The 21,390-nt window shown below is 47.1% G+C and overlaps 2 protein-coding genes across 8 annotated transcripts in view; one reads left to right on the forward strand and one right to left on the reverse strand.

Annotated features, from left to right (window-relative positions):
• ENTREP2 (endosomal transmembrane epsin interactor 2) overlaps window positions 1–10,817 on the forward strand; it is a 174,297-nt gene extending 163,480 nt beyond the window's left edge. For both annotated transcript variants that reach the window (XM_028705805.2, XM_077918861.1), the window contains 6 exons: window positions 3,023–3,186; window positions 3,820–3,955; window positions 5,019–5,094; window positions 6,653–7,237; window positions 8,485–8,813; window positions 10,182–10,817. In XM_028705805.2, coding sequence (XP_028561638.2) covers window positions 3,023–3,186; window positions 3,820–3,955; window positions 5,019–5,094; window positions 6,653–7,237; window positions 8,485–8,813; window positions 10,182–10,361 — 1,470 coding nt within the window. In that variant the 3' untranslated portion in view covers window positions 10,362–10,817. The remainder of the gene's footprint in view (window positions 1–3,022; window positions 3,187–3,819; window positions 3,956–5,018; window positions 5,095–6,652; window positions 7,238–8,484; window positions 8,814–10,181) is intronic.
• A 1,374-nt stretch (window positions 10,818–12,191) lies between these two features.
• The window catches only part of APBA2 (amyloid beta precursor protein binding family A member 2), a 107,075-nt gene continuing 97,876 nt past the window's right edge, over window positions 12,192–21,390 (reverse strand). For 5 of the 6 annotated variants that reach the window (XM_028705800.2, XM_028705802.2, XM_028705799.2 and 2 more), the window contains 2 exons: window positions 16,316–16,456; window positions 12,192–13,420 (listed from right to left, as the gene is read on the reverse strand). In XM_028705800.2, coding sequence (XP_028561633.2) covers window positions 13,349–13,420; window positions 16,316–16,456 — 213 coding nt within the window. In that variant the 3' untranslated portion in view covers window positions 12,192–13,348. The remainder of the gene's footprint in view (window positions 13,421–16,315; window positions 16,457–21,390) is intronic. The other variant, XM_028705803.2, reaches the window with a different exon arrangement.

The following is a 21,390-nucleotide window of genomic DNA, read 5'->3' on the forward strand; positions in this document are numbered from 1 at the left end:
TAGGTAGAGAAAACAGTTACAAACTTTGAGAAAAATGATAAGGAAGACTCTACTACAGTGGTGCCCCGCAAGACGAATGCCTCACAAGACGAAAAACCCGCTAGACGAAAGGGTTTTCCGTTTCGGAGGCGCTTCGCAAGACGAATTTCCCTATGGGCTTGCTTCGCAAGACGAAAATGTCTTGCGAGTCTCGCCATTCCCCCCCGCTTCCCCCCCTTTTTCTAAGCCGCTAAGCCGTTAATAGCCTTTTAACAGCTTAGCCGCTAAGCCTTTAATAGCTGCTAAGACGCTAAATCGCTAATAGCGCTAATCCGCTTAGCCGCTAATGGGGTTGCTTCACAAGACGGAAAAACCGCTAGACGAAGAGAATCGCGGAACGGATTCTTTTCGTCTTGCGAGGCACCACTGTATATATTTTAGGGGAATTTGTCCTCTACGTACCATATTGGCCTGAATATAAGCCACACTCGCAAATAAGCTGCACCTTTAAAATTCAAGGGGTAAAAAGAAAAAAAGACAATACCCAAATATAAGCCGCTCCCTTAAAATTGCCGGCGCAGGTAAGTGATGAGCGCTCTTCCCTGGTGCTCTCCCCTTGTGGTTGTCCACCTGCAGCGGCGTGAGTCTGGCGTACCCACTTCCCAGCTGGTTTGCGGCGCGCTTACTTCTCAGCTCCTCCCCCCCTGCTAAGATCTATCCTGTAACGGGTGGGAGGCAGTGGCACCCTAAAAAAACTTTTCGGCTGCAGCAGTGGTGTTTGGGGGTGGTGCAGAGGCTGCCTGGCGACTTTCCCCTTTTTATGATTCCTCCATCTGCAGCAGTGGTACTTGCAGGGTTGCCTAAGGTTGCGAATATAGGCCACACTCTAACTTTGCATTATCAGAATGGGGGGGGGGGAGTGTGGCTTATATTTGGGCCAATACGGTATTTGGATGGCTCTTGAGATACTGGGGTGAGGGGTTCCCGAGGTGGGGCAGTGGTCGTTGTCATCACTTGACTGGTGGATGCCATTTTGAATCAAGGTGGTGGTGACCAGAATGTGACTTTGGTGTGACACAACCTGTGTTTAGTATAGGTTTGGTCACCTCTTGTGATATCATCACCAAACTTGCCATGAGGGTTCCCAAGATGAGATAGAAGACTCTGTTGGAAGCCGGAAGAGTGGCTGGGGAAACTCAGCCAGATGGGCAGGGTATAAATAATAAGTTGTTGTTGTTGTTGTGTGACAAGTCAAAATTCACAAATTACACTATCCATTTAAAAATCACAATATTGTTGGTTTCTACAATTTCCTGGGAAGCTCCATGCACTCACTATTAAGAAAGACAAAAAGAGAAAAATAAGTAATACAGTGGAGTAATAGTTACTTAGCACTGCATACCTTATGGGAGAAAGCACCTCTAAGCTAAAACTGTAAAAACCCAGTATAAATACTATATGAGATATACCAAGTCAATCACTGTCCTGATATGTCCAATCAGTGACAAAGACTGCTGCTACCTGCACCCCAGCAACCCTCATGCTGAGTTTGGAGGTGCTATCCGGGAGGCAGCCAAGCCTTTGCCAAAAATGGGTATAGTCAATCCAAAGTCATGTTTGGGTCTGCCGTCATGATTTATAGTAGTAGTAGTAGTAGTAGTAGTAGTAGTAGTAATAATAATAATAATAATAATAATAATAATAATAATAATAATAATAATTTATTTATACCTCACCCATCTGGCTGGGTCTCCCCAGCCACTCTGGGCCGCTTCCAACAAAATATTAAAATAAAATATTCTATTAAACATTAAAAGCTTCCCTAAACAGGGGCTGCCTTCAGAGGTCTTCTGAAAGTCTGGTAGTTGTTTTTCTTTTGGGCATCTGATGGGAGGGCGTTCCACAGGGCGCCACCACCGAGAAGGCCCTCTGCCTGGTTCCCTGTAACTTGGCTTCTCACGCGGTGAGGGAACTGCCAGAAGGCCCTTGGTGCTGGACCTCAGTGTCCGGGCAGAATGATGGGGGTGGAGACGCTCCTTCAGGTATGCTGGACCGAGGCCGTTTAGGGCTTTAAAGGTCACTTTGAATTGTCCTCGGAAACGTACTGGGAGCCAATGTAGGTCTTTCAAGACCGGTGTTATATGGTCTCGGCAGCCACTCCCAGTCACCTGTCTAGCTGCTGCATTCTGGATTAGTTGTAGTATGGTTTACGGAGTTCAAAAGCCAATGAAGACCACTGCCCCACCTTAGGATCCCTTGTGCTGAGTGTGGCAATGATATCTCTAGAGGTGGCTGAACGTAGGGAACAAGTGGACAAATCGTTTTCTAAAATATATACTAGATTAGACTAGACTCCCCCTCCCTCCTCCCCTCTCTTTGTCGCTCTCTCTCTCTAAACTATGAGATACCTTTACCCAACTTGTGCCCACTCAAGTGCTTCATTTGGCAGAATTGGCACTACTACAGGCTCCTCATAATGCCCTTTCTGCATTTGTATTGACTCAATCATTTAGTGTGGCAGCACATACACTTTGGAACTCCCTGCCTGTTGAGATCAAGCAGGCGCCTTCACTCTACTCTTTTCAGTGCCAGCTCAAAACGTTCTTGTTTAGACAAGTCTGCTCAGATGCTTAGAAAGCTGCTGTGAATTTTAACCTGCTGTAGTATTTTTACTTTTTGTATGTTTTAAATTATTGTTGTAAATGTTACTTAATAATATTATTGTTTTATCTTTTTATAAACTGCTTTTTTCTACAGCCAAATCTTGTGGGAAAGGGGCTTACAAATAAATGGGTGACGATGATGAAGATAACGATGCTGATTGTGTGTCATAGCAATTAGAAGGAGTACCATTCCCTCTAATGCTGAACTTAACATACATTATGCAGTGATTCCTTACTTGTATACGGGTGTTCTTTGGAAATGTGTTTTTGCCTTTTGCTCTGACTAGCAGCTGATGTGCTTTCTCCTGCTGTGTGAACTTCCTAGAACCTACTGAGTGCTATTCCTAATGCATCTTGAATCTCCTGCTTGTATCACACAGTTCCTGCCGCAGAGGTCTCATTCTGCCAACCCTGACTGTATGACGCCCCATGGGACTATCTTGGGGCACCAGACCTTGGATTTTGACGAGTTCATCCCTCCAATTCCGCCCCCACCCTACTACCCACCCGAGTACACATGCACTCCTGTGATAGAAGCACAAAGGTAAATGATTTCTTTAGCCTGTGACTAACCGTTCACACAAGAGACATGAATGAGCTGGTACTCAGCAAAGGGTTCTTGGTCTGCTGCCCTGTCCCAGGCCCCAGACAGCAAAGAGGGGTTCTTCCAGGGCTGCTGCTGGCTTTGAAAGATAGCAATGCACTCTTGGGAGCCGCAGGCTCAGTTCAAATAGGCAGCATTTTCATTCATTCATTGTATATGTTCTTAGTAGGACTGTTCCTTAAGTTCAAAACAAGTCTTAGCTGATAAATCCTACAACATTTAGTTAATTCATTGAGTACAGTGTAAATCGGCATGCCTTTGCCTTTGTCTTTAGATGACCCAAATGCATCATAGCAGGAATAATCTTGAAAGAGGCATTCCCTCCTGTGGGTGAATGAAAGGGGGATGCCTCTGCTAAGGGGTTGCTTGTCCTCTGCACTTTTAAGAAGTAGTTGCCTTCAAAAAGAAATCAGATTTTGTAATAGAAATGTCTGCCATCCAATTAATCAGGTCACATCTTTCATCTGAGCAAAAGTTGATTTAATTGATTTGTTGATGAAATGTTAAAGCCCCAGTTGTTGATGGCTTTCTCTATTGCTGATTATTGTTGTCATTGTGTGTGTGCTTGTTTAGAGGGCTCCACCTGGACTTTCCTCACTCACCCTTTGGCGCTTTGTACGAGGTTGCCATCAACAGCCCTGGAATGCTCTATCCATCTGAGCTGCCCCCTCCCTATGAAGCAGTTATTGGACAAAGCCCAGCCAATCAGGTGAGAGAGACCACTAGTGGGAGGATTGTTGGTTTGTTTAAAAACTATTCATATACTGCTATGTCATTTTTTAATTAAAAAAATCCAAGTGGTTTACAGCAATAAACTATAACACTGTACAACGAAAACCATAAAAAATAAGTTAAAAGTAGAAATCAGGTAACTATTGTGGAAAGATGTCTTCTTCATGGCCTGCATAGTCAGGAGGCCTTTGAAACTTGCCCCAGAAGGTGTGCTGGATCTCAGGACTGGGCCGATGACACTAAAGGCTCCATTTCTGATTGTCCATTGAGCCAGCTCAGGGAATGACCAACGACACTCCTGCTGGTGATCTCAGTGATCAAGCTGGGATAGAAGGGTTCAAGGAATTCAGGATCTGATCCCTCTTCATCTGTGCCCAACCTGCCCAACCCAGCTTTTATCAGTCTCAGCCAGCATGACCAATGCTCAGGCATTTTGGGAGCTTGGGGGGGTGACAGTTTGAGGAAGGCTAATGTAATTCCATGCAAATGGGGAGCAAGTATAAATCACATGATCAGAACCAACTCTTCTTCAGGAATAGTTAGACAGGGATTGAATCTGGGACCTTCTGCATGCAAAGCAGATGCTCTCCCAGTGAGCTGCTGCCCTTTCCTCAGATGGCAAGCAACAACCTAAGCAGGGATGGGCAACATTTTTCCTGTTGAGGGCCACAGGCCAACAGTGGGTAGTACCAGGGGCAAAAGCCTACTGGGTCAAAGACTCTCCTGCTTCCATGTTCACCATGTTGGACTGGAATTCTGAGTACAAGTCAGGTCTGCCCCTTAGGGCTCAATGGAGCAGTGAGATCCCTGCAGAGCATGCTCCATCGGCCTGGAGATGGCATAGGGACGGGGTCTGGTGTCAGCATATGACTGCAGAGATGCTGGTTCAGGATCCAGCATAGCTCCATGGGACTTCCAAATCAACATGCACAAGACTGGGCTGTGAGCAGCTAAATCTCGAGTGATTTCTTTGATGGTGAATGCTCTGGTTCCATTAGCTTCCGCTCCTGATTTTCTTTGCTTTGCTTTGCTATTCACAGGTCACCGCTGTGGACCAGCAAGTCACAGAGCCCAGTCTGGGTGAGAGAAACACCACAGCAGGCTTCAGCAGCCAAGGTGATCTATGCACTGCTCATTCACTGGCACATTCACTCGTGCCCACTTGGATGCCTGTGCTTGTGACCACAGGCCACCTTGGCTGAGACTCCGGGAAGACCTGCTCCCTGCCTTGCAGGGCTTTTCCACCTGGTCTGGGGAAGGCGGGCCCAGACTGACTCCAGCTGCAAAAGCTGAGGCTGCTGAGCAGACATCTGGGCTGGGGTGTTGTCAATATTAATTTTTTGTATCTTTATTTTTAGATCTTATTGTGATTTATGTGGCCATTGTTCAATTTGGCTGTGTACTTTCTGAAGTGTTTTATTTATTGTTTATGACTATTTTTGTAATGTTTTGTAGTTATGTAACTGTAATTATGTAACATGGTCAACTGCCTTGACCATGGTTTGAACCAGTGCTTTTTTCCTAGGAAAATAGGTGCCTGTACTCACCATGAAGTTGTTAGAGTAAGTGCCACAATTTTTGACAACCGCAAAAAGAGGTGCTGGTGCTGCATGCCCTTGAGTGCCCCCTGGAAAAAAGCTCTGGTTTTAACCATGGAAAGGCAGCGTACAAATAACATGATGATGATGATGATGATGATGATGATGATGATGATGATGATGGTGATACTGTACCTGGCAGCTGAAATCACAAAATCAGAGGCAATTAAGAGAGGTTCAGTGCTGCATTAGATCTGCACCAGTCCATTCATGTGTGGGACTCATTGCTTTATCTTGCGCTCGTCAAAGGATGCGCCTGCACATGCCAGCCAGCTCCAAATATGGGGAAATTTTCATTTAACCTTCCTTGGGGTTTTCCTTAGAAGAGGACATGGAGAGTCCTTGTAGGAAGAACACCACTAGACAAATGAAGGAAAATAGAAGAGTTTCCCAAGAATTTAAGAAATCTGGGAAGTTTATCTGAAAACAAGTGAATCACCCAAAGGAGCACGGGCTTCTTGTTAGAGCACAGGCTTTAGGATTCAGGGCTACATGAGAAACATAATGATCAAGAGTGTTGCAGTACCTTCAGCCCAGGGTCCCAGGGTGGGTTACAGCTTTAAAACACAATTTAAAAACAATTTAAAACAACTTACAGTCATAAGGCAGGTGGGTCCAAAAAATGTAAGGGTAAAGAGGTGCATCTGCAGCATTCTCTGAAAGCTGTATAATATAGGTGTTAGGTGCACTTCTGTGGAGAGGGAGTTCCACAACGTAGGGGCCACCACAGAGAAGGCTCTCCTGGGTTGCCACCCCCTGAACCTATGAGGACAGAGGAACTACCAAGAGGACCCCTCTCTGCTGAGCTCAGCACCTGAAAGGGTCTTTAGCAAAGAAGGGGGTCTTTCAGATATTTGGGGTCTGAACATTTAGGGCTTTAAGTCTGAGCACCTTGAGTTGAGCCGGGAAATGAACTGGCAACCAGTGCAGCTGATTTAAACCAGGTTGGCACTTTATGACACTACTCCTCTGTTCATTTCATTCTCCCTTTGCATTTTTGACGGTATCATAAAACCAGGTTGGCCTGTGCTCAATAGTGGCACTGCAGCAGTTTCTGACTCGGCTCTGTTTTGCAGCCTCGGCAGACAGCACTTCCCACGTGGCCTCTGAAGCAGCTGACACCCCTAAGCACCTCAGCTACTCCTCAGAGGACCTCTGTTCCCTGGAAGTCCAGGAGTCCCTCCTTTCCACGGACTTCTCTTCATACGAAGCAACCCACAAAGGTGCCGTAAATAGGAGCTGCTCCAGCTTAGACTACAGCATCCATTGTGGGCTGCATAGGACTCGCTCCCAGGGTTCCCCAGGCGACGAGGCCAGCCAGACCTCTGTGAATGGCTCTCGTGGCCAGGAGCCCGAGACCTGCTCCCGTCGTCGCTCCTCAGACTGTTCCTCAGAGAACTTCACTGCCTCCAGGAGAGATTCACGCAGCTCAGTCAGAGAATGCAAAACCACACCCCCTCAGAAGCCACGGAAGATGTGTTGCGGGGTCTTCATCCCACCCGCTGGGCCACAGACTCACCATGCCCATTGCTCAGTGCCTGCAAACAGTTTGCCCCACAGCTGCCCAGAGAGGATGGCCCAACAGCACACGAGGAAAACCAGGATTTCCAGCATAGTCCGATCCACTAGTGACCCTCTGTCATGTTCGTCTGCCACTGAAGGTGAGTGTCGCCTGCTGAGATACTGGTCAACAGAGCCAGTGGCGGTGTAGTGGTTAGAGTGCCAGACTAGGACCTGGGAGACCAGGGTTTGAATCCCCCCTCAGGCGTGTTGCTCACCTGGGGGATTTTGGCCAGTCACTCCCTCTCAGCCTAACCTACCTCACAAGGTTGTTCTGGGGACAAAAGTGGGAAGGAGAAGAAAGATGTATGTGCTTCCTTGAGCTCCTTGGAGGAAAGGTGGCCTCTAAATGTTATAAATTAAACAAACAAACATAACATTTCCAGATGTTGTTGGACTGCGGGGTGAACACACCTGTCAACACTGCATTCTCTTCTGTTTTTCATTTTTCCATTTAAAGTTCAGTTTGCCACTAATGCATCAGTTAGCATTTTTTTTAAATGTTGTTAGCATTTTATTTATTAATTTATAAAAATATTTAATAGACAACTATTTCATTAAAAATATCAAACTGGTTTCCAGCAAAAATACATAAAACCATACAGTAAAAACCATATTAAAAACCATATTAAAAGGATGTATTCTTAATTGGCTGCATAGACCTGGCAGAAAAGAAAACTTTTCAGCCAGTATTTAAAAGTCGGCACAGAAGGTGCCTGCTGAATATCCAGTGGCAGAGCATTCCACAGGACTGGACCAATGACACTGAAGGCTCATTTTCTTTCTGTTATCAAGTTAGCCTCAGCATTTAGTGTGCATTTCTCTTATATATGCATATATTGTGTGCAATGTGTGATACCAGGGGATGGACCACTGGCAGAAGGCCACAGCTTTCCCCCCATGTGGTGCCCCCTTTGCATGAGGCCTAGAGAGCTGACTGATCGTGACAGGGCAGGCATTGAACAATCAGAACAATCCTTATAATATCAGAACAGTGATTTATACAGCCAGGGGTGTGCCTGTCTCATTTTGCTGCCTCAGGTGAAATGGGAAGGTGCTGCCCAACTGCCCCCAACCCTGCCAAAGCCTCGCTTGCTAGCTTCCAGCGAGGTCTCACAAAGTCCCAGGAGAGCTCAGGAGAGCTCAACCCCGGCAGCAGGAGCACGCACACACACCCTGGATTCTGCTGCCCACAGCAGCTGCTTCCATCTGTCTCATGAGTGGGCTGGCTCTTTCGCACTGGTGGTGGTAACAATGACCCACTGAACGCGCTGTGGGCCTTGTGTCTGAATTAGCACTGTTTCTCCCCACCGCCTTCATAACATTTCTCTTTCCCGTTCGGTTTTAGTTCCTGCCTCTGGTCCTCACGTGGCTGCCTCTACTTGTCAGGACTCCAGAAACCAGCTCCATCCAGTGGGAAAATTGAGGGACCCCAAAAAGGCTGAACGCTCCCGGAAGCCAAAGGCCTTCCAGACCATCTGCAAGGAGCGTCCCCACTCTCTGGTGGACCTGCAAGCCTACAAGGACACGAAGATCCTGGTGGCCAAGTTTTTGGAGCACTCGAACTGCAACCTTCCCCCGGAGGTGCGTCATGTGGTGAACAGCATCCGGTCAGTCATCAAGTCTGACGAGCGGCACATGGAAGAAGCCATCTTCAGTGCAAACATCATTGACCAGGTGGGCAGCTTTAACGTTTTGGTTTGGGTAACGATGGCCATGGTAGAATCTCCTTGTTCCATGGAGGTTGCTGCTGGATACCAGTCACTGGGGAACAGCAGAGCGAAGGCAATGGCCAGGCCAGGCAGAGGGCAGCCGACACCCTCCAGATTAGGGATCTCTGCGAAATTGCTACTTTCAAATTTGATATCAAAACTAGTCACAGTTAGGTTGCTTTGAGCTCAGCATCAAAGTGGATGCAGATTCCATGTACATGTGCGGAATCCCCAGCCCCTTTTGCATGGCAGTGCCAACATTACAGATGTGGCCAGATGGTACCAAACAGACCAGCAAAGCAGAGGTGGGGGGCGGGCATAGGAGAAGGCAGGCAGGCAGACACAGGGACTCATAGATGCACATCCACACTATCAGCCAAGCAGTCACAAACTCAACAAGAAGCTTCATGCAGGCAGGAAGGCAGGGACTCAGCCCGGGGGGGTGGGGGGGTGGGACCTGCATCTTCAAGTGGGCTGGCAGATTCACACAGAGAGAAACACACACTAGAGGAGAGTAGGATGTAGAAAGGCAGGGCTGGCAGAAAAACAGGCTGGAAGAAGTAAACTGACAGGGAGAAATTGGGGGGAGGGTTTGCCACCATCTCAGAGAACACAAGGCAAGCAAAGTAGGTGGGGAACTGAAATGAAGGTGAGAAAAGAACTTCCATCATCCCTGGCCATTGGCCACACTTGCTGGGGCTGATGGGAATTGTAGTTCGTCACCATCCAGTTTCCTACCTTCCTAAGATGTTGGATGTTGCACCAGATTATGTTCTCTGTTTTCATTATGTTTTGATCGGTGTACTTTTTATTTTTTTACACTTGTACGATTTTGTGGCTAGGGAATAAAGATCACAATTCTGTGATCTCTAGTGACTCAGAGGTAATTTGGGGGTGCAGGTCATCCCACGGTGCACCCCACAAAGTGCCAGCAGGTAACTGGCTTGACTCCTTGAACCGCGATTTTGCATCCAGCTCCACCACCACCACCCAGATACCCCCCCCCCCTTTTGCACCAGGCGGTGGCTCTCGAGGTTCTAGCTTTTTAAAAAGCAGCAGCAAATATTGCTACAAGCGCCTGCTGGAACCACCAGGGGCAAGCTATTCCACTTGCCTTGCCCCACCCCTTACCTCAGACCCCTAAAAGGCGGAGCTTCTGTTTAAGTACTTTTTCTTGCTGTCTCTTAGTGTTTTTGTGGGTCCAAAAGGCAGAATATGAATAAAGGAAAAAGTAACGTAACCTTCCGTCCCAGAAGTCTGCAGTCTGCCCACCTCTGGCTCTTCTTTGTATCTCGCTTTCCTCATTGCTCTCAACTTGTGCCTTTCTCTGCAGGTGATCATGAGCTCCCGACAGAATGTGGATACCTCAAGAAAACGGCTTCAGGAAGACCTCCACCTACAGAGCTGTGGGGCACTGAGCTCTCCGGTGGCCTTGTTACGCAGGGCCCACGTTGGCCCCAGCTTAGAGAGGCCACACAGCTTAATCGGAGTCTGTCGAGAAACCATCCTTTGACAAAGTACTGTGGCTGCTCCACAGAGGAATATTCCAGCTCCACTGCAGGCCTCTGGGGGAGCCCAGCATCGGGGGGCGGGGGGGCGTTAAAAGGCAAAGCAAACCCAACAGACACCCCTGAAGAGTCTTCCTTTCATGGTCCGGCTTTGGATCTTAACTTTCAGTGGCACAGCGCCCCGGTTCCTGTGGCTGCCTATTGAAGGGGCTCCTTTTGCAAAAGACCATTGGTTTATTATTTAACTAACAAACACAGACACATACTTTTTCTCATTCAAAGAAGTTGCTTTTACAAGTTTTGAAGGACATGCTTGGGGCTGGAGGGCACCGCCCCCCCTTTTGCCAAGCTGCGATGACCCTGCTTTACAACTTAGAAGTTGTATTTTATTCACTGTACCTCAAAAGTGTTTTAACTAATTCTGAACAGTGTTTTAATAAAAAGAAAAAAGAAAAAATGTATTTCTGGACACTGCATCTTCCAGAATTGATTTTCTGCAATCAATATGTGGATTTTCTGTTGGGTTTCTGGGGGAGGGGGTTTGATGTGTTTATTGTCTATGTCCCCCCCCCCCTTTTGGGCTAACTGATGTGCTGTTTTCCCCTTTTTAAAGATATTTCTGCTCCACTGATATTGACAATTCTAAGATTGAACCCAGGATAGTGGGATGGGGCTCTTGTAACCTACTAACTACTGTTGGACCAATGCCCGTCATCCCTGACCAGTGACTGTGTTGGCCACAGTCCATGGTCTGGCAACATCTGGAGTGCCCTATTCTTCTAGGTTACAAGCTGGATCCCTGGGGAAAGCTAAGTGTCTTATTCACGGGCGGGGGGGGGGGGATTGAGCTCATGCCCCTTTTATTTGGCAGTTGTGGACCAAACCAGAACCAGTACTCACTGCAGAGCTGTCCTATGGGGCTTGGGAGTGGTTCCAGAAAGCAGGAACGTTTGTGCGAGAACTTGAGCACTTCTTCATCCAGCGCTTATGCAGCTGGAACACTTGCACCCTCCCTGCTGCAACAGAAGCTCATTCAAGAGACGGCAGCGCCTTCCTGGGCCCCTCTCTTGCTCCTTGCCTCTTTTGCTACAGCACCAGCCCCAAGGATTTCTTTGCAGTATCAGCTCAGAAAGATGTCAAAAGTTGCCATCTCTGAAAATGCTTTTTCAGCTCTGCTATTATGAAACTACAGTGACCTCCAGTGGAAGCCCAAGCATTCAGCTAACTCGCACTCCCTCAAAATCTGCAGTGCTGATTTCTGGAGGGGAAGATGAATGGTGAGCAGGAAATTCCTTCTGCAATGTCACTTCAAGATGAAGCCCCAGTGGCTGAAGCCTGCGCTCTGCCCAGCCTCTCTTGGAACACAGCATGGCACTCTTGCACAAATCCCCTTGGAGGAGACAGGAGCTGTGCCACCAGCCGCACCAGCTGGTCCTGGTGTCACCGCACCTGCTAAGCGAGGGGTGGGGGACCTTTTCCCACACAGAGGCAGAGCCCCCTTGGTGGGAACTGTTGGCCAGACCCCCCAAGTGAACAGGCGGGTGAGGGGGGTTGGCCGGTGGGTTGAAGGCTTTCTATCACTGCACTAAGCAGACTTCAAAAACAAACAAAAGAAGCCACAGTGCTTTATTACTCCAAATTTATTAGCGAGTCTAGATTATTTCTCTCCTAGGGTCGCCTGCATGCAACAAGAGATCTACGGCGTTACTCCTTGAACTACAGTAATCCTAAAGCTTTTCTGTTACTGCATGTAAGGCTTCTTTAGTCACAGTGTGTTATTGTTTTTTTCAAGGCCTTGGCCAAAAGGAGAGAGAGAGAAATCAGGACAAAAAAGGTTACATCAGTTGACATTTATCTCATAATGAACACGACATTACTAGTACTCGGTTTATCATCTCCACAAATTCTAATACTGTTGATGGCGATGACTTCCCCATTGCAGCCATCATTTACATTCAGACCACATGTTGGCTCAGAAAAAAAACAAGAAAAAGGAAACAGGATTGACCTTAAAACTATTTAAACATGGCTTTCTGGTAGTAAACTCAAGTTCAACCAAAGAGGAATAGATGGAAGGTTGTGGGATATTAAAAACTAGGAACCCCATGTACCCCATATGCAAATCCATAAGAACAATTTCAGTCATTAAAAAACTTCAGTTTCCAAACCATAAATTTACTTGATCTAAATAAATATCCAGCTTTATATTGCGGCAAGTCTTTTGTTATTTTGCATCTGGGTTTTTGTTTGTTTTTTTAAAAAAACCTCCTCCTCCCCATCACCCCCACCAGCCCCCACCCCTTGTTCCACACTTAAAGTCACGTTTCATCAAAACTTGTTAACACGTTACACTTGTCAATAAGAATACCAAGGACAACAGTAGCTTTTCATTGGATTAGCATCAAACACTCCACCCCCAACCCCAGCCCCAGCCAGAAGTGCATACATTCTTGGTCATTTTGAAACTGGCCTGCCCTCGCTTATCTCCTCCAATTACACAGGCAGTTTTGCCACATTGCTTAGAAGCAGCAGGCGTGCATACCTGGGACGGGCATGCCGCAGTCAGTGTTCAAATAAATGCCACAAGCAGAATCCACCAGCAAGAGGGATTGCGCAGGCCCCACTGCCTGCAGCTGGATCCCAGACAACACACCAGTGGGGTTTGCACAGGGGGCGGTTGTGGTGGATGCCGCCCTATGCTGCCAGCTTCCACAGGGAAAGGGCTTTGTAGATGATGTTGCAAAATACTTCCATGTATTGGAAAGGTGGTGTCAGTTGGTTATTGGTCCATAAGTAACAGATTCATCTTTTGGCAACAAAATGTTGTTTAAAAGAGAAAGAAATGGAGAAGAAAAAGGCAAAGAAGCTGGATCTGTTGAGGTTCCAGAATATATCCACGAATTGGTTCAAACCCTTTCTGTTCCTACAAAATACAAAAATTCCTCTTGAAGGTTCTAGAATGGCTGGGATCATTCAGTTCTTTTGATGAGAGTTAGATGTACAGTGGTGTCTCCTGTCCCGTTAGCAGCCTGAACATTGCTGCAGGCATTGTCTTCATATGAATCTGTCAAGTAGACGAGAAGAGAATTGGCAGCGGTTAAGATCTGCTGTGTTGAATGTGACAGTATCTTCTTCCTCTGCCCTCACTGCCTTCAGCCTCACTTAACCAGGGTGCCATAAAATCAGGCTGGTGACGCTTGTGATTGTGTTGATGACATCAGTGATGCCTGTAAACAAAATCACTTGCTGCATCATGGCCAACAGAATTAGACACCACCGGTATGGACAAAGGAAGGCAAGGACAAGATGCCCACTGAGAGGCAGCTGAGAAACAAGCAAGCATCAAACCATATCCAAACAACAGCAGCCTGGATCAGGGCTGTGCCAAACAATTCATAATTTCAATATTCAGTCTGAAAGCAGCACCATCAACACAGCCAAACAAATTAGGGGTGGGTGGGGCTAACTCACCAGCCTTCTTCACCGGCATGTTCTTGCCTTCATTTGCCTATAGTTGGTCCCCCTGCAGTGCACCATGTGATTTTGTTTACATGCTTCCGTAACGTCATCACCAAAATCACATGGGTCACCACTGCCAATAGGATTTTATGTGTGTTGGTAAGTGAGGTCAAGGGCAGTGAGGGCATAGGAGGAAGGTGTCACTGCCTGTCTTCGAAAGCAGGTTGCAAAACAGCACAGGGTCCTCCTCCTCCTAACCTCCCTAAACAGCTTCAGCCCAGTATACCTGGAGGAGGATCTCCATTCCCATCATCCAGACTGGACACGGAGGTTGGAGGTCCTTCTGATGGTTCCCTCATTGCGAGAGGTGAGGTTACATGGAACCAGGCAGAAGGCCTTTTCAGTAGTCGCTCCCATCCTGTGGAACACTCTCCCACCAGATGTCAAACAGATAAACAGCTATGTGATTTTTAAAAGACATCTGAAGGCAGCCCTGTTCCGGGAAGTTTTTAGGGTGTGGTGTATTGTGCTGGGGCAACCCAGTCAGATGGGCGGCATATAAATAATAAATTATTAGATTACAAGATTCGAGATTAGAAGACGTCAAAAAGAGAAAAGGAGTTCTTAAAAGCACAAAAGTCCTGCAGTATCAGGCCAAAGGCCCAGTATCATGTACACACAGTGGTTCACCAGAGGCCCTAGGAAGTGCATAAACTTGATGTGGACTGCTCAGAGATTATCATTACTTTCATTAGGTGCATATAAATCTTGCTAGCTAAATAAACAGGCAGGATCTGAGTGCAACATCAGCCTCCCCACGTGTGACTCCCAGAAAGAAACTGGCTGCAATAGTGCCTCAAACTGGATGTGGAAAACTGAAAAGACATATGTCCCGTTCTTATCGCTGACTACTGGAGAGCATTTCAAACATTTGAGGAGGCTCCTGTCTATGCCAACTCAGTCATACCAACCCATAATGCACTTGGGGGGGGGGAGTGGTGAGCACAGATATTTGAAAATACCTTGGCAGCACAATCTCCTTGCACATGGAAAACAAGTCTTCCTACAGACCTATCATGAGCACAGAAATTACAATCTGGGGGTGACTTGAAAGAAAGACACTCCAATACCAATTGTAGGTAAGGGCTGTAGTACACATGCAGCGTCTGACTAACTTTTCAGTGCTTGTCCAGGCAGGGTAAAATACATTAGTTTTGGAACTAGTTCAGGGCTAGAGCTTAGTGACCCTAGAATTGCTTTTTTAAACTAAGTATTGTACATTGTGTTTTCAACATTATGTTGTAAGTCACCCAGGGCAGCTATTTAAATGTGGTAAACAATAACAATCTCAAGATAAAAAGAATTTAAATGTGGTAAACAATAAGAATCTCAAGAGAAAAATAATTCTAGAGAAGGACCCCTCCCTCGTAAGAATGCTGCCTCTCTGGGGTTCCCTTGTATCAATCTGGGGCTCAAATGTCTGAATGTGTTGGCATGCAAAAAGAAATGAAACCACACCCTGCACACAGAAATCTTGCTAGCTCTGCCCTCTCCCTGACATACTTTCTTTCTGCAGATCCTTACAATCCTCCCATAAGGATGGTATGCAGGCATTATACTTAGAAGGGCATTCATTTGATGTTCGAGACAGAGATGGGACAAGGGGTGGATGTTGCTTCCAAGGCAACTCAAATTAGTGTGGATAGGGTAAGGTAAAGGTAAAGGTACCCCTGCCCGTGCGGGCCAGTCGTGTCCGACTCTAGGGTTGCGTGCTCATCTCGCTCTAGAAGCCGTGAGCCGGCGCCGTCCGAAGACACTTCCGGGTCACGTGGCCAGCGTGACGAAGCTGCAGCTGGCGAGCCGGCACCAGCGCAGCGCACGGAAATGCCGTTTACCTTCCCGCTATAAAGCGGTACCTATTTACTTGCACTTAGGGGTGCTTTCGAACTGCTAGGTGGGCAGGAGCTGGGACCGAACGACGGGAGCTCACCCCGCCATGGGGATTTGAACCGCCGACCTTACGATAGGGACAACAGATTAAATAAATTCTTCCCTTCCAGCACACCACCTTGAAATTCCCAGTTTCCGATTTCTCTTTAGATCTTGACAAATGTTTACACATCTCATGCCTGTTTTACAAGCCTGCTCTCTTCAGTCAACTATCTGAATGCCAATTCATCAAACTACCACAACATATGAAGACAAATGATCATTGTGCATTTCATGCATGAATCTACTGATTTCCAATACTTGATTAATTTTCTCCCCTAACACTGAAATTGAATAATGTATCTGAGTTTTCTTTTTTAAAGCACACACACATACAATCCAAACACACAATCTTTCTGGAAAACTAGATGAAAAACAGGCAAGGCCACCATCTTGGATTCAGCCTGGAACACAAATTATTCTTTTTCTTTCCGTTTCCTCCAACAAGGAGAAACTAAATCTGTCACAGTCCTTTATTATGGGGGGAAATATTCTGCTCTGAAAGCCTCACCTCTCCCACAGAGTTTGACAAAGCTTGTACAATCTTCTCATGAGCCGTGGCAACGACACTTTGACCGTTGATCTCAATGATGCGATGGCCAACCCTGACACCACCTCTCTCAGCTATCCCACCTCGCATCAGACTGCAGATCTGGAGAGAGAAAGAGGGAGAGAGATTCACATTCTTTTTTTAAGGTTGTGCCAGGTGTCCTGCAGAACTAGGAGGAAGGTCATGAGCTTTTGCCCTTGGGCCTAGATGAAAATGCACAAGACGAGCCCTGATGGATCAGGCCAATGGTGCATCTAGTCCAGCATCCTGCTCTCACACTGGCCACCCAGATCCTGGTGGGAAACCAAACATAGTGAGCCCTCTAGTGGCTTGCAGCTACTGGTGTTCGGAGGCAGAGGATAGTCACCATGGCCAATGGCCATCAACAGCCTCTTCCCCTTGAGGGGCTGGCTTAAGCTGGGCTTTGGGAAGGAGGTGGGAAATGGAACGTGATCCAGTGTTACCAGATTTTCAAAAGTTTATTGTTATTTACACCTCCAGTGCCCCCCAACTGCCACCTCCTTGCCTCTTAGCAACCCACTAGGGAATCCTACTGCCCCCCCACCCACTTTGCGAACTACTGCTCTAAACATTTTATTTCAGTTTTGGCCCAGGTTGGGGGGGAAATGGTCTCCTAGCCTTACACCTGTCAATGCTCTTTTTTTTCCCTTTTGTTGAATTGTTTGAATAAATATGCAATTAATTGTTACTGCTTTGAATTTTATTGTGTTAGTATCTCCCTTCATGCAGACTGCTATTCTCAATAACACCTTTTTGTAGGGTAGGATGGGAAGCACAGTTTATGGAACCAAGGAGGTGGATTTCCTGAAAAAGTTTGGGAACCAGAGGATCAGATTCTAGACCACCGTGAGGGATTAATTTCCAAGGCTAGGTTTGCTGTTCAGGCTAAATACTGTATCTATCTCTCCCTCCAAGTTGGGGCCTGGAATCTCTTTCTGACTCCTCAGTTTATTTAGCAAGGAAGGTTTGCAACATAGCACAACACAGTTGATAGGTGGGGGTGACATGCAGAAAACTTTTGAAACGGCTCCCTGTTCTTTAGGCTGGGCATCAACAGCCCTGAATTACTTTCAGGTCAGTTAGTGGTAACAGACCGAAAGCAGCAGCTGGAGATGACAAGAAGCCAACTCATCAATTCAAGCCTGAGGAAGGGGGGTCCAACTGTGCTTCACGGACCTAAGATGAACACAGCTGGCTGGCTGGCAGGAAATGCCCCAAGCTCTTGTGGTGAGATCTCTCCCCCCCCCCCCCCCCCGTTCTCAATCCCTCAGCTGCTGGGCTATCTGCTGGAAATTCCCAAAGAGATCCCAAACAACTTGTCATCTCTGGGTCAAATGTGTACACAATGACAGCATTAAGTTCACAGGGGTGAGGGTTCCATCAGGTCCAGTTTAAGATGGGAATGAATCCAGCATCCAGGATGCGGAACTAGATGGGCCTGATCCAGCAGCTGGCTCTTCTTAAGTTCTTGCCGTTTGCACACTTCTCTGGACCTCATGGTGCAAGGGCACCTCGGCTGCATCTTTTGAGAACAGGCGCATGCATGGCTTCATTATTTCTCCAACTAGTTAGTTACCTAGAGCTATAGAACTCTTTTTCTCCATCAAGAATGTGCGTCCCTTCATAAGCATCAGCTTTCTTACTTCATACTTGGTCTGAATGCCTTCCAATCAAAGCAACACTTCATTTCACTAAAGGTAACTTTTGCTCCATACGAATGTCATATGCATTAGCATATGCCCAATCAAATGGCATAGGGTGAGGGGGCTGTGGCCCCAGGAGCAGAATTCTGAGCAGGCTCTCTTGCAGCGGCTGCATGGCTGAGCTCCCGGCTGCCGCCTTCCGGAGCCAGGGGGAGAGGCTAGCCAGGCCTTCAGAGCTGCAGTGGCCGGTGAAGGGATGCCCGCCCCTGGGCAGAACTCCTGCTGGCTGGAGCCCAGACTCTTCCTGGCCTACGCTGGTCCTTCCCTGGGGCCTCCCTCCCGGCACGTGTCCTGGACAAGACACACACCCTGCAATGGCAAGACAGAGAAGCTGTGGGAGCTCACTGTGATGAGAGAGGGAACACAGAAACCAGCAGGCAACCTCTGTGAGGAGCAGCTGCCGCCGCCGCAGGGGTGCAGTGAAATATATCTGTTGTCTCCTGCACAATGTTCAAAAGAGGGTTAGGAGCTGCAATGCTTGGCTTGCCCCAGGTTCTGGCAATGCCCACTACAGCACTGACCCAATCTTCCCTTTTTCTTAAGAACCTCGTGAGTTCTTAACTGTCTAGATCAGCCTTTCTCAGCCTATTATCCCTAGTGAGAAGAGCCAGCAGGATAAGAGGAGTTGTAGTCCATCTGGGGAGCCAAGGTTGAGAAAGGTTTCCGTGGCTCTAAGGCTGGGTTGGCTGGGTCTGATTGGAGCTGTGGTGCAAACCATCTGGAGGACTTCAGCTTGGGGAAGGCAGCTCCATGTCAGCTTTATGCAAACTTGCCAAAAGTGAGGGCTAAGGCCTTATATTGGGTGAGGGTCTGAGGGCTGGCCCCTCTTGCACAGGGATGCAGCCCAGAGCAGATCCAAGGGCACAGCCTATATGGCAGAGGTCTGAGTCACAGAATTAAAACATAAAAATCCAGCTAGGTAAATTCACACCTTTACCTTCAGTAAATAGATGCTCACAGGTTGGCTCCCCATTTGAAATTCAACATGCATACATGCAATTATCATTATTTGAATATATCAGATCAGAGATAGGAAACTTGTGGCCCTGTTGACGTTGTTGTTATTGGAATCCAGCCAGCAGGGCCAATGGTCAGAGAAGGGGGAGTGCAATCCAGCCACACTGGAGGGCCATGGGATCTCCATCGTCACATTAGACTCTATTCAAAACAAAGTCCTTGCCAAGGTAAAATTGAGGCAGCAGTAATGTTTGACAACAACATCAGAAGCAAAATGCAAGATGTGAAAAACAAAACCCAGGAAGGTAGAAAGTATGGAATGAGATCACACAATGCAAAAGACAGAAATATCACAAATCTCAGTATATACTGAGAATTGCAACACAGGCATTCCTTTTCATATTGCTGCTGCTGCTGCTGCTGCTGCTGCTGCTAAAATTTGTTCAACCAAAGCAACTTACAAACGAACAGAGAAACCCCCTCACATAGATTTGTTAAAGCCAAGAGGAAAAAGAAATACATTAATAACATCTCGCTCACTTCTAAAAGGCCAAAGATGGTTAAAGGCCAAAGGCCAAAGAGGAAAGTTTTTGCCTGGTGCCTAAAGATATGTGATACAAGGCACCTGGCGATCCTCCCTCGAGAGAGCATCCCTCAAACAGGGAGCCACTGCAGAAAAGGCCCATTCTCATGTTATCACCCTCTGGACCTCTCATGGAGGAGGCACACAAAGAAAGGCCTCAGGTGAGGATTGAAGGGTCTGGCTCAGTTCCTATGGGGAAAGGCAGTCCTCGAGGTATTGTGGTCCTGAGCCATTTAGGGCTTTATAGGTCAAAACCAGCACTTTGAATTGGGCCTGGAAACTAAATGGCAGCCAGTTGGACCAGGATCGGTGTAATACACTCAAACCGTCTTGTCCCAGTGAGCAGCCTGGTCACTGACTTCTGAACCACCTGAAGTTTCTGAACTGTTTTCAGAAGTAGCCCTACATATAATGCGTTGAAATAGTTATATGAAAAGAATTTCAGTCAGATGACGTTCTAATACTCCAGGTTCACCCTTTAGAAATCCTCCTACTCCTCAGGGCAAAGTGGATCCTTCTGTTTTGCCTTCAAAAGTGCTCGCTATGCCCTGCATTAGACATTCACTGAACAGGGTGGCATTGAGGCCACTTGTGAATATGCCTAACAGCCACTAGATGGTACCAAACCCCAGTTAAAGTGGTACTGCCTTATGGGAAACCTATTCAGAAAGCAACCTGCTGCTGCAACTAGGTGACTTCCAAATATACCAGCTGGCATGAACTTCTTTGAGATCAGGGCTCCTCTAAAGAATCTACAAGCAGGACTGCTGGCTAAGGTGGAAAGGGCCTCTTGTTCCCACAGCGGCCAGCTGTCTAATGGATGACCTCAAGGCAGGCTGTGAAGCAAGAGTCCTCACTCACTGCTGCTCAACAAGGAGACTGAACTTGGCTATATCATGGCTAGTAATCAGCTATTTGCAGAAGTCATCGTAATAACCAAAGAAGGGTCTGTCTGCTTGATCAAACCAAGACCCATCTAGTTCTAGAATCATAGAACTGTCGAGTTGGAAGGGACCACATGAGTGATCTAGTCCAGCCCCTGCAATGCAGGAATCTTTAGCCCAACGCGGGACGTGAACCCATGAGCCTGAGATTAAGGGCCTCAGGCTCTACCAACTGAGCTCTCCCAGCTCCACAGAAGCCAGCCAGGTGTCTCTTTTGAGAAGCCCACAAGGATGGCATTAAAGCAACAGTCCTCACTCTTGACTGTTGCCCCAAGCAACTGCTATTCAGAGGTATGATGACTCCATAGGTAATATACAGCCATCATGACTAGTTGCCCCTGATAACCTTATCCTTCCTAAATTTCTCTAACCCTTTTTAAGCCACCTGAGCTAATGGTCACCATCACATCCTACAGGCGTGGATTTTGTAGTTTAGCTATGCACTGTGTGAAGAAGCACTTTTGTCTGTCCTGAATTTTTTGACACTCAGCTCCACGGGAGCGCCCTGGGCGAGTGCATTATGCCAGTGGGAGAAATGTATCTGTCAACTTTCTCCACCATGTGCAAAATTCACTCGCCTTTTTTCCTCAGCTAAATATTGCATTCTCAAAGCAGCCCAGCAATTTAAATTTTCATTTCCAATTCACCTTAAAGGGATGGTGGAATAAGGTAAGGCTGTTAGCAGTTGCAGAAAAAGCTACAGAATGTAACAGAAAACCTAGAGGAGTTAAATCTCAGTTACTTGGTCTCTGTTTGTTGAATTTGTTTTGAGACAGCAGGGGGCAGTTCTTCCTCCACAGCATCATTATGGGCAGGGATTATACCTAA

Source organism: Podarcis muralis, chromosome 14 (assembly GCF_964188315.1).
Source record: "Podarcis muralis chromosome 14, rPodMur119.hap1.1, whole genome shotgun sequence".
Taxonomy (NCBI): Eukaryota; Metazoa; Chordata; class Lepidosauria; order Squamata; family Lacertidae; genus Podarcis; species Podarcis muralis.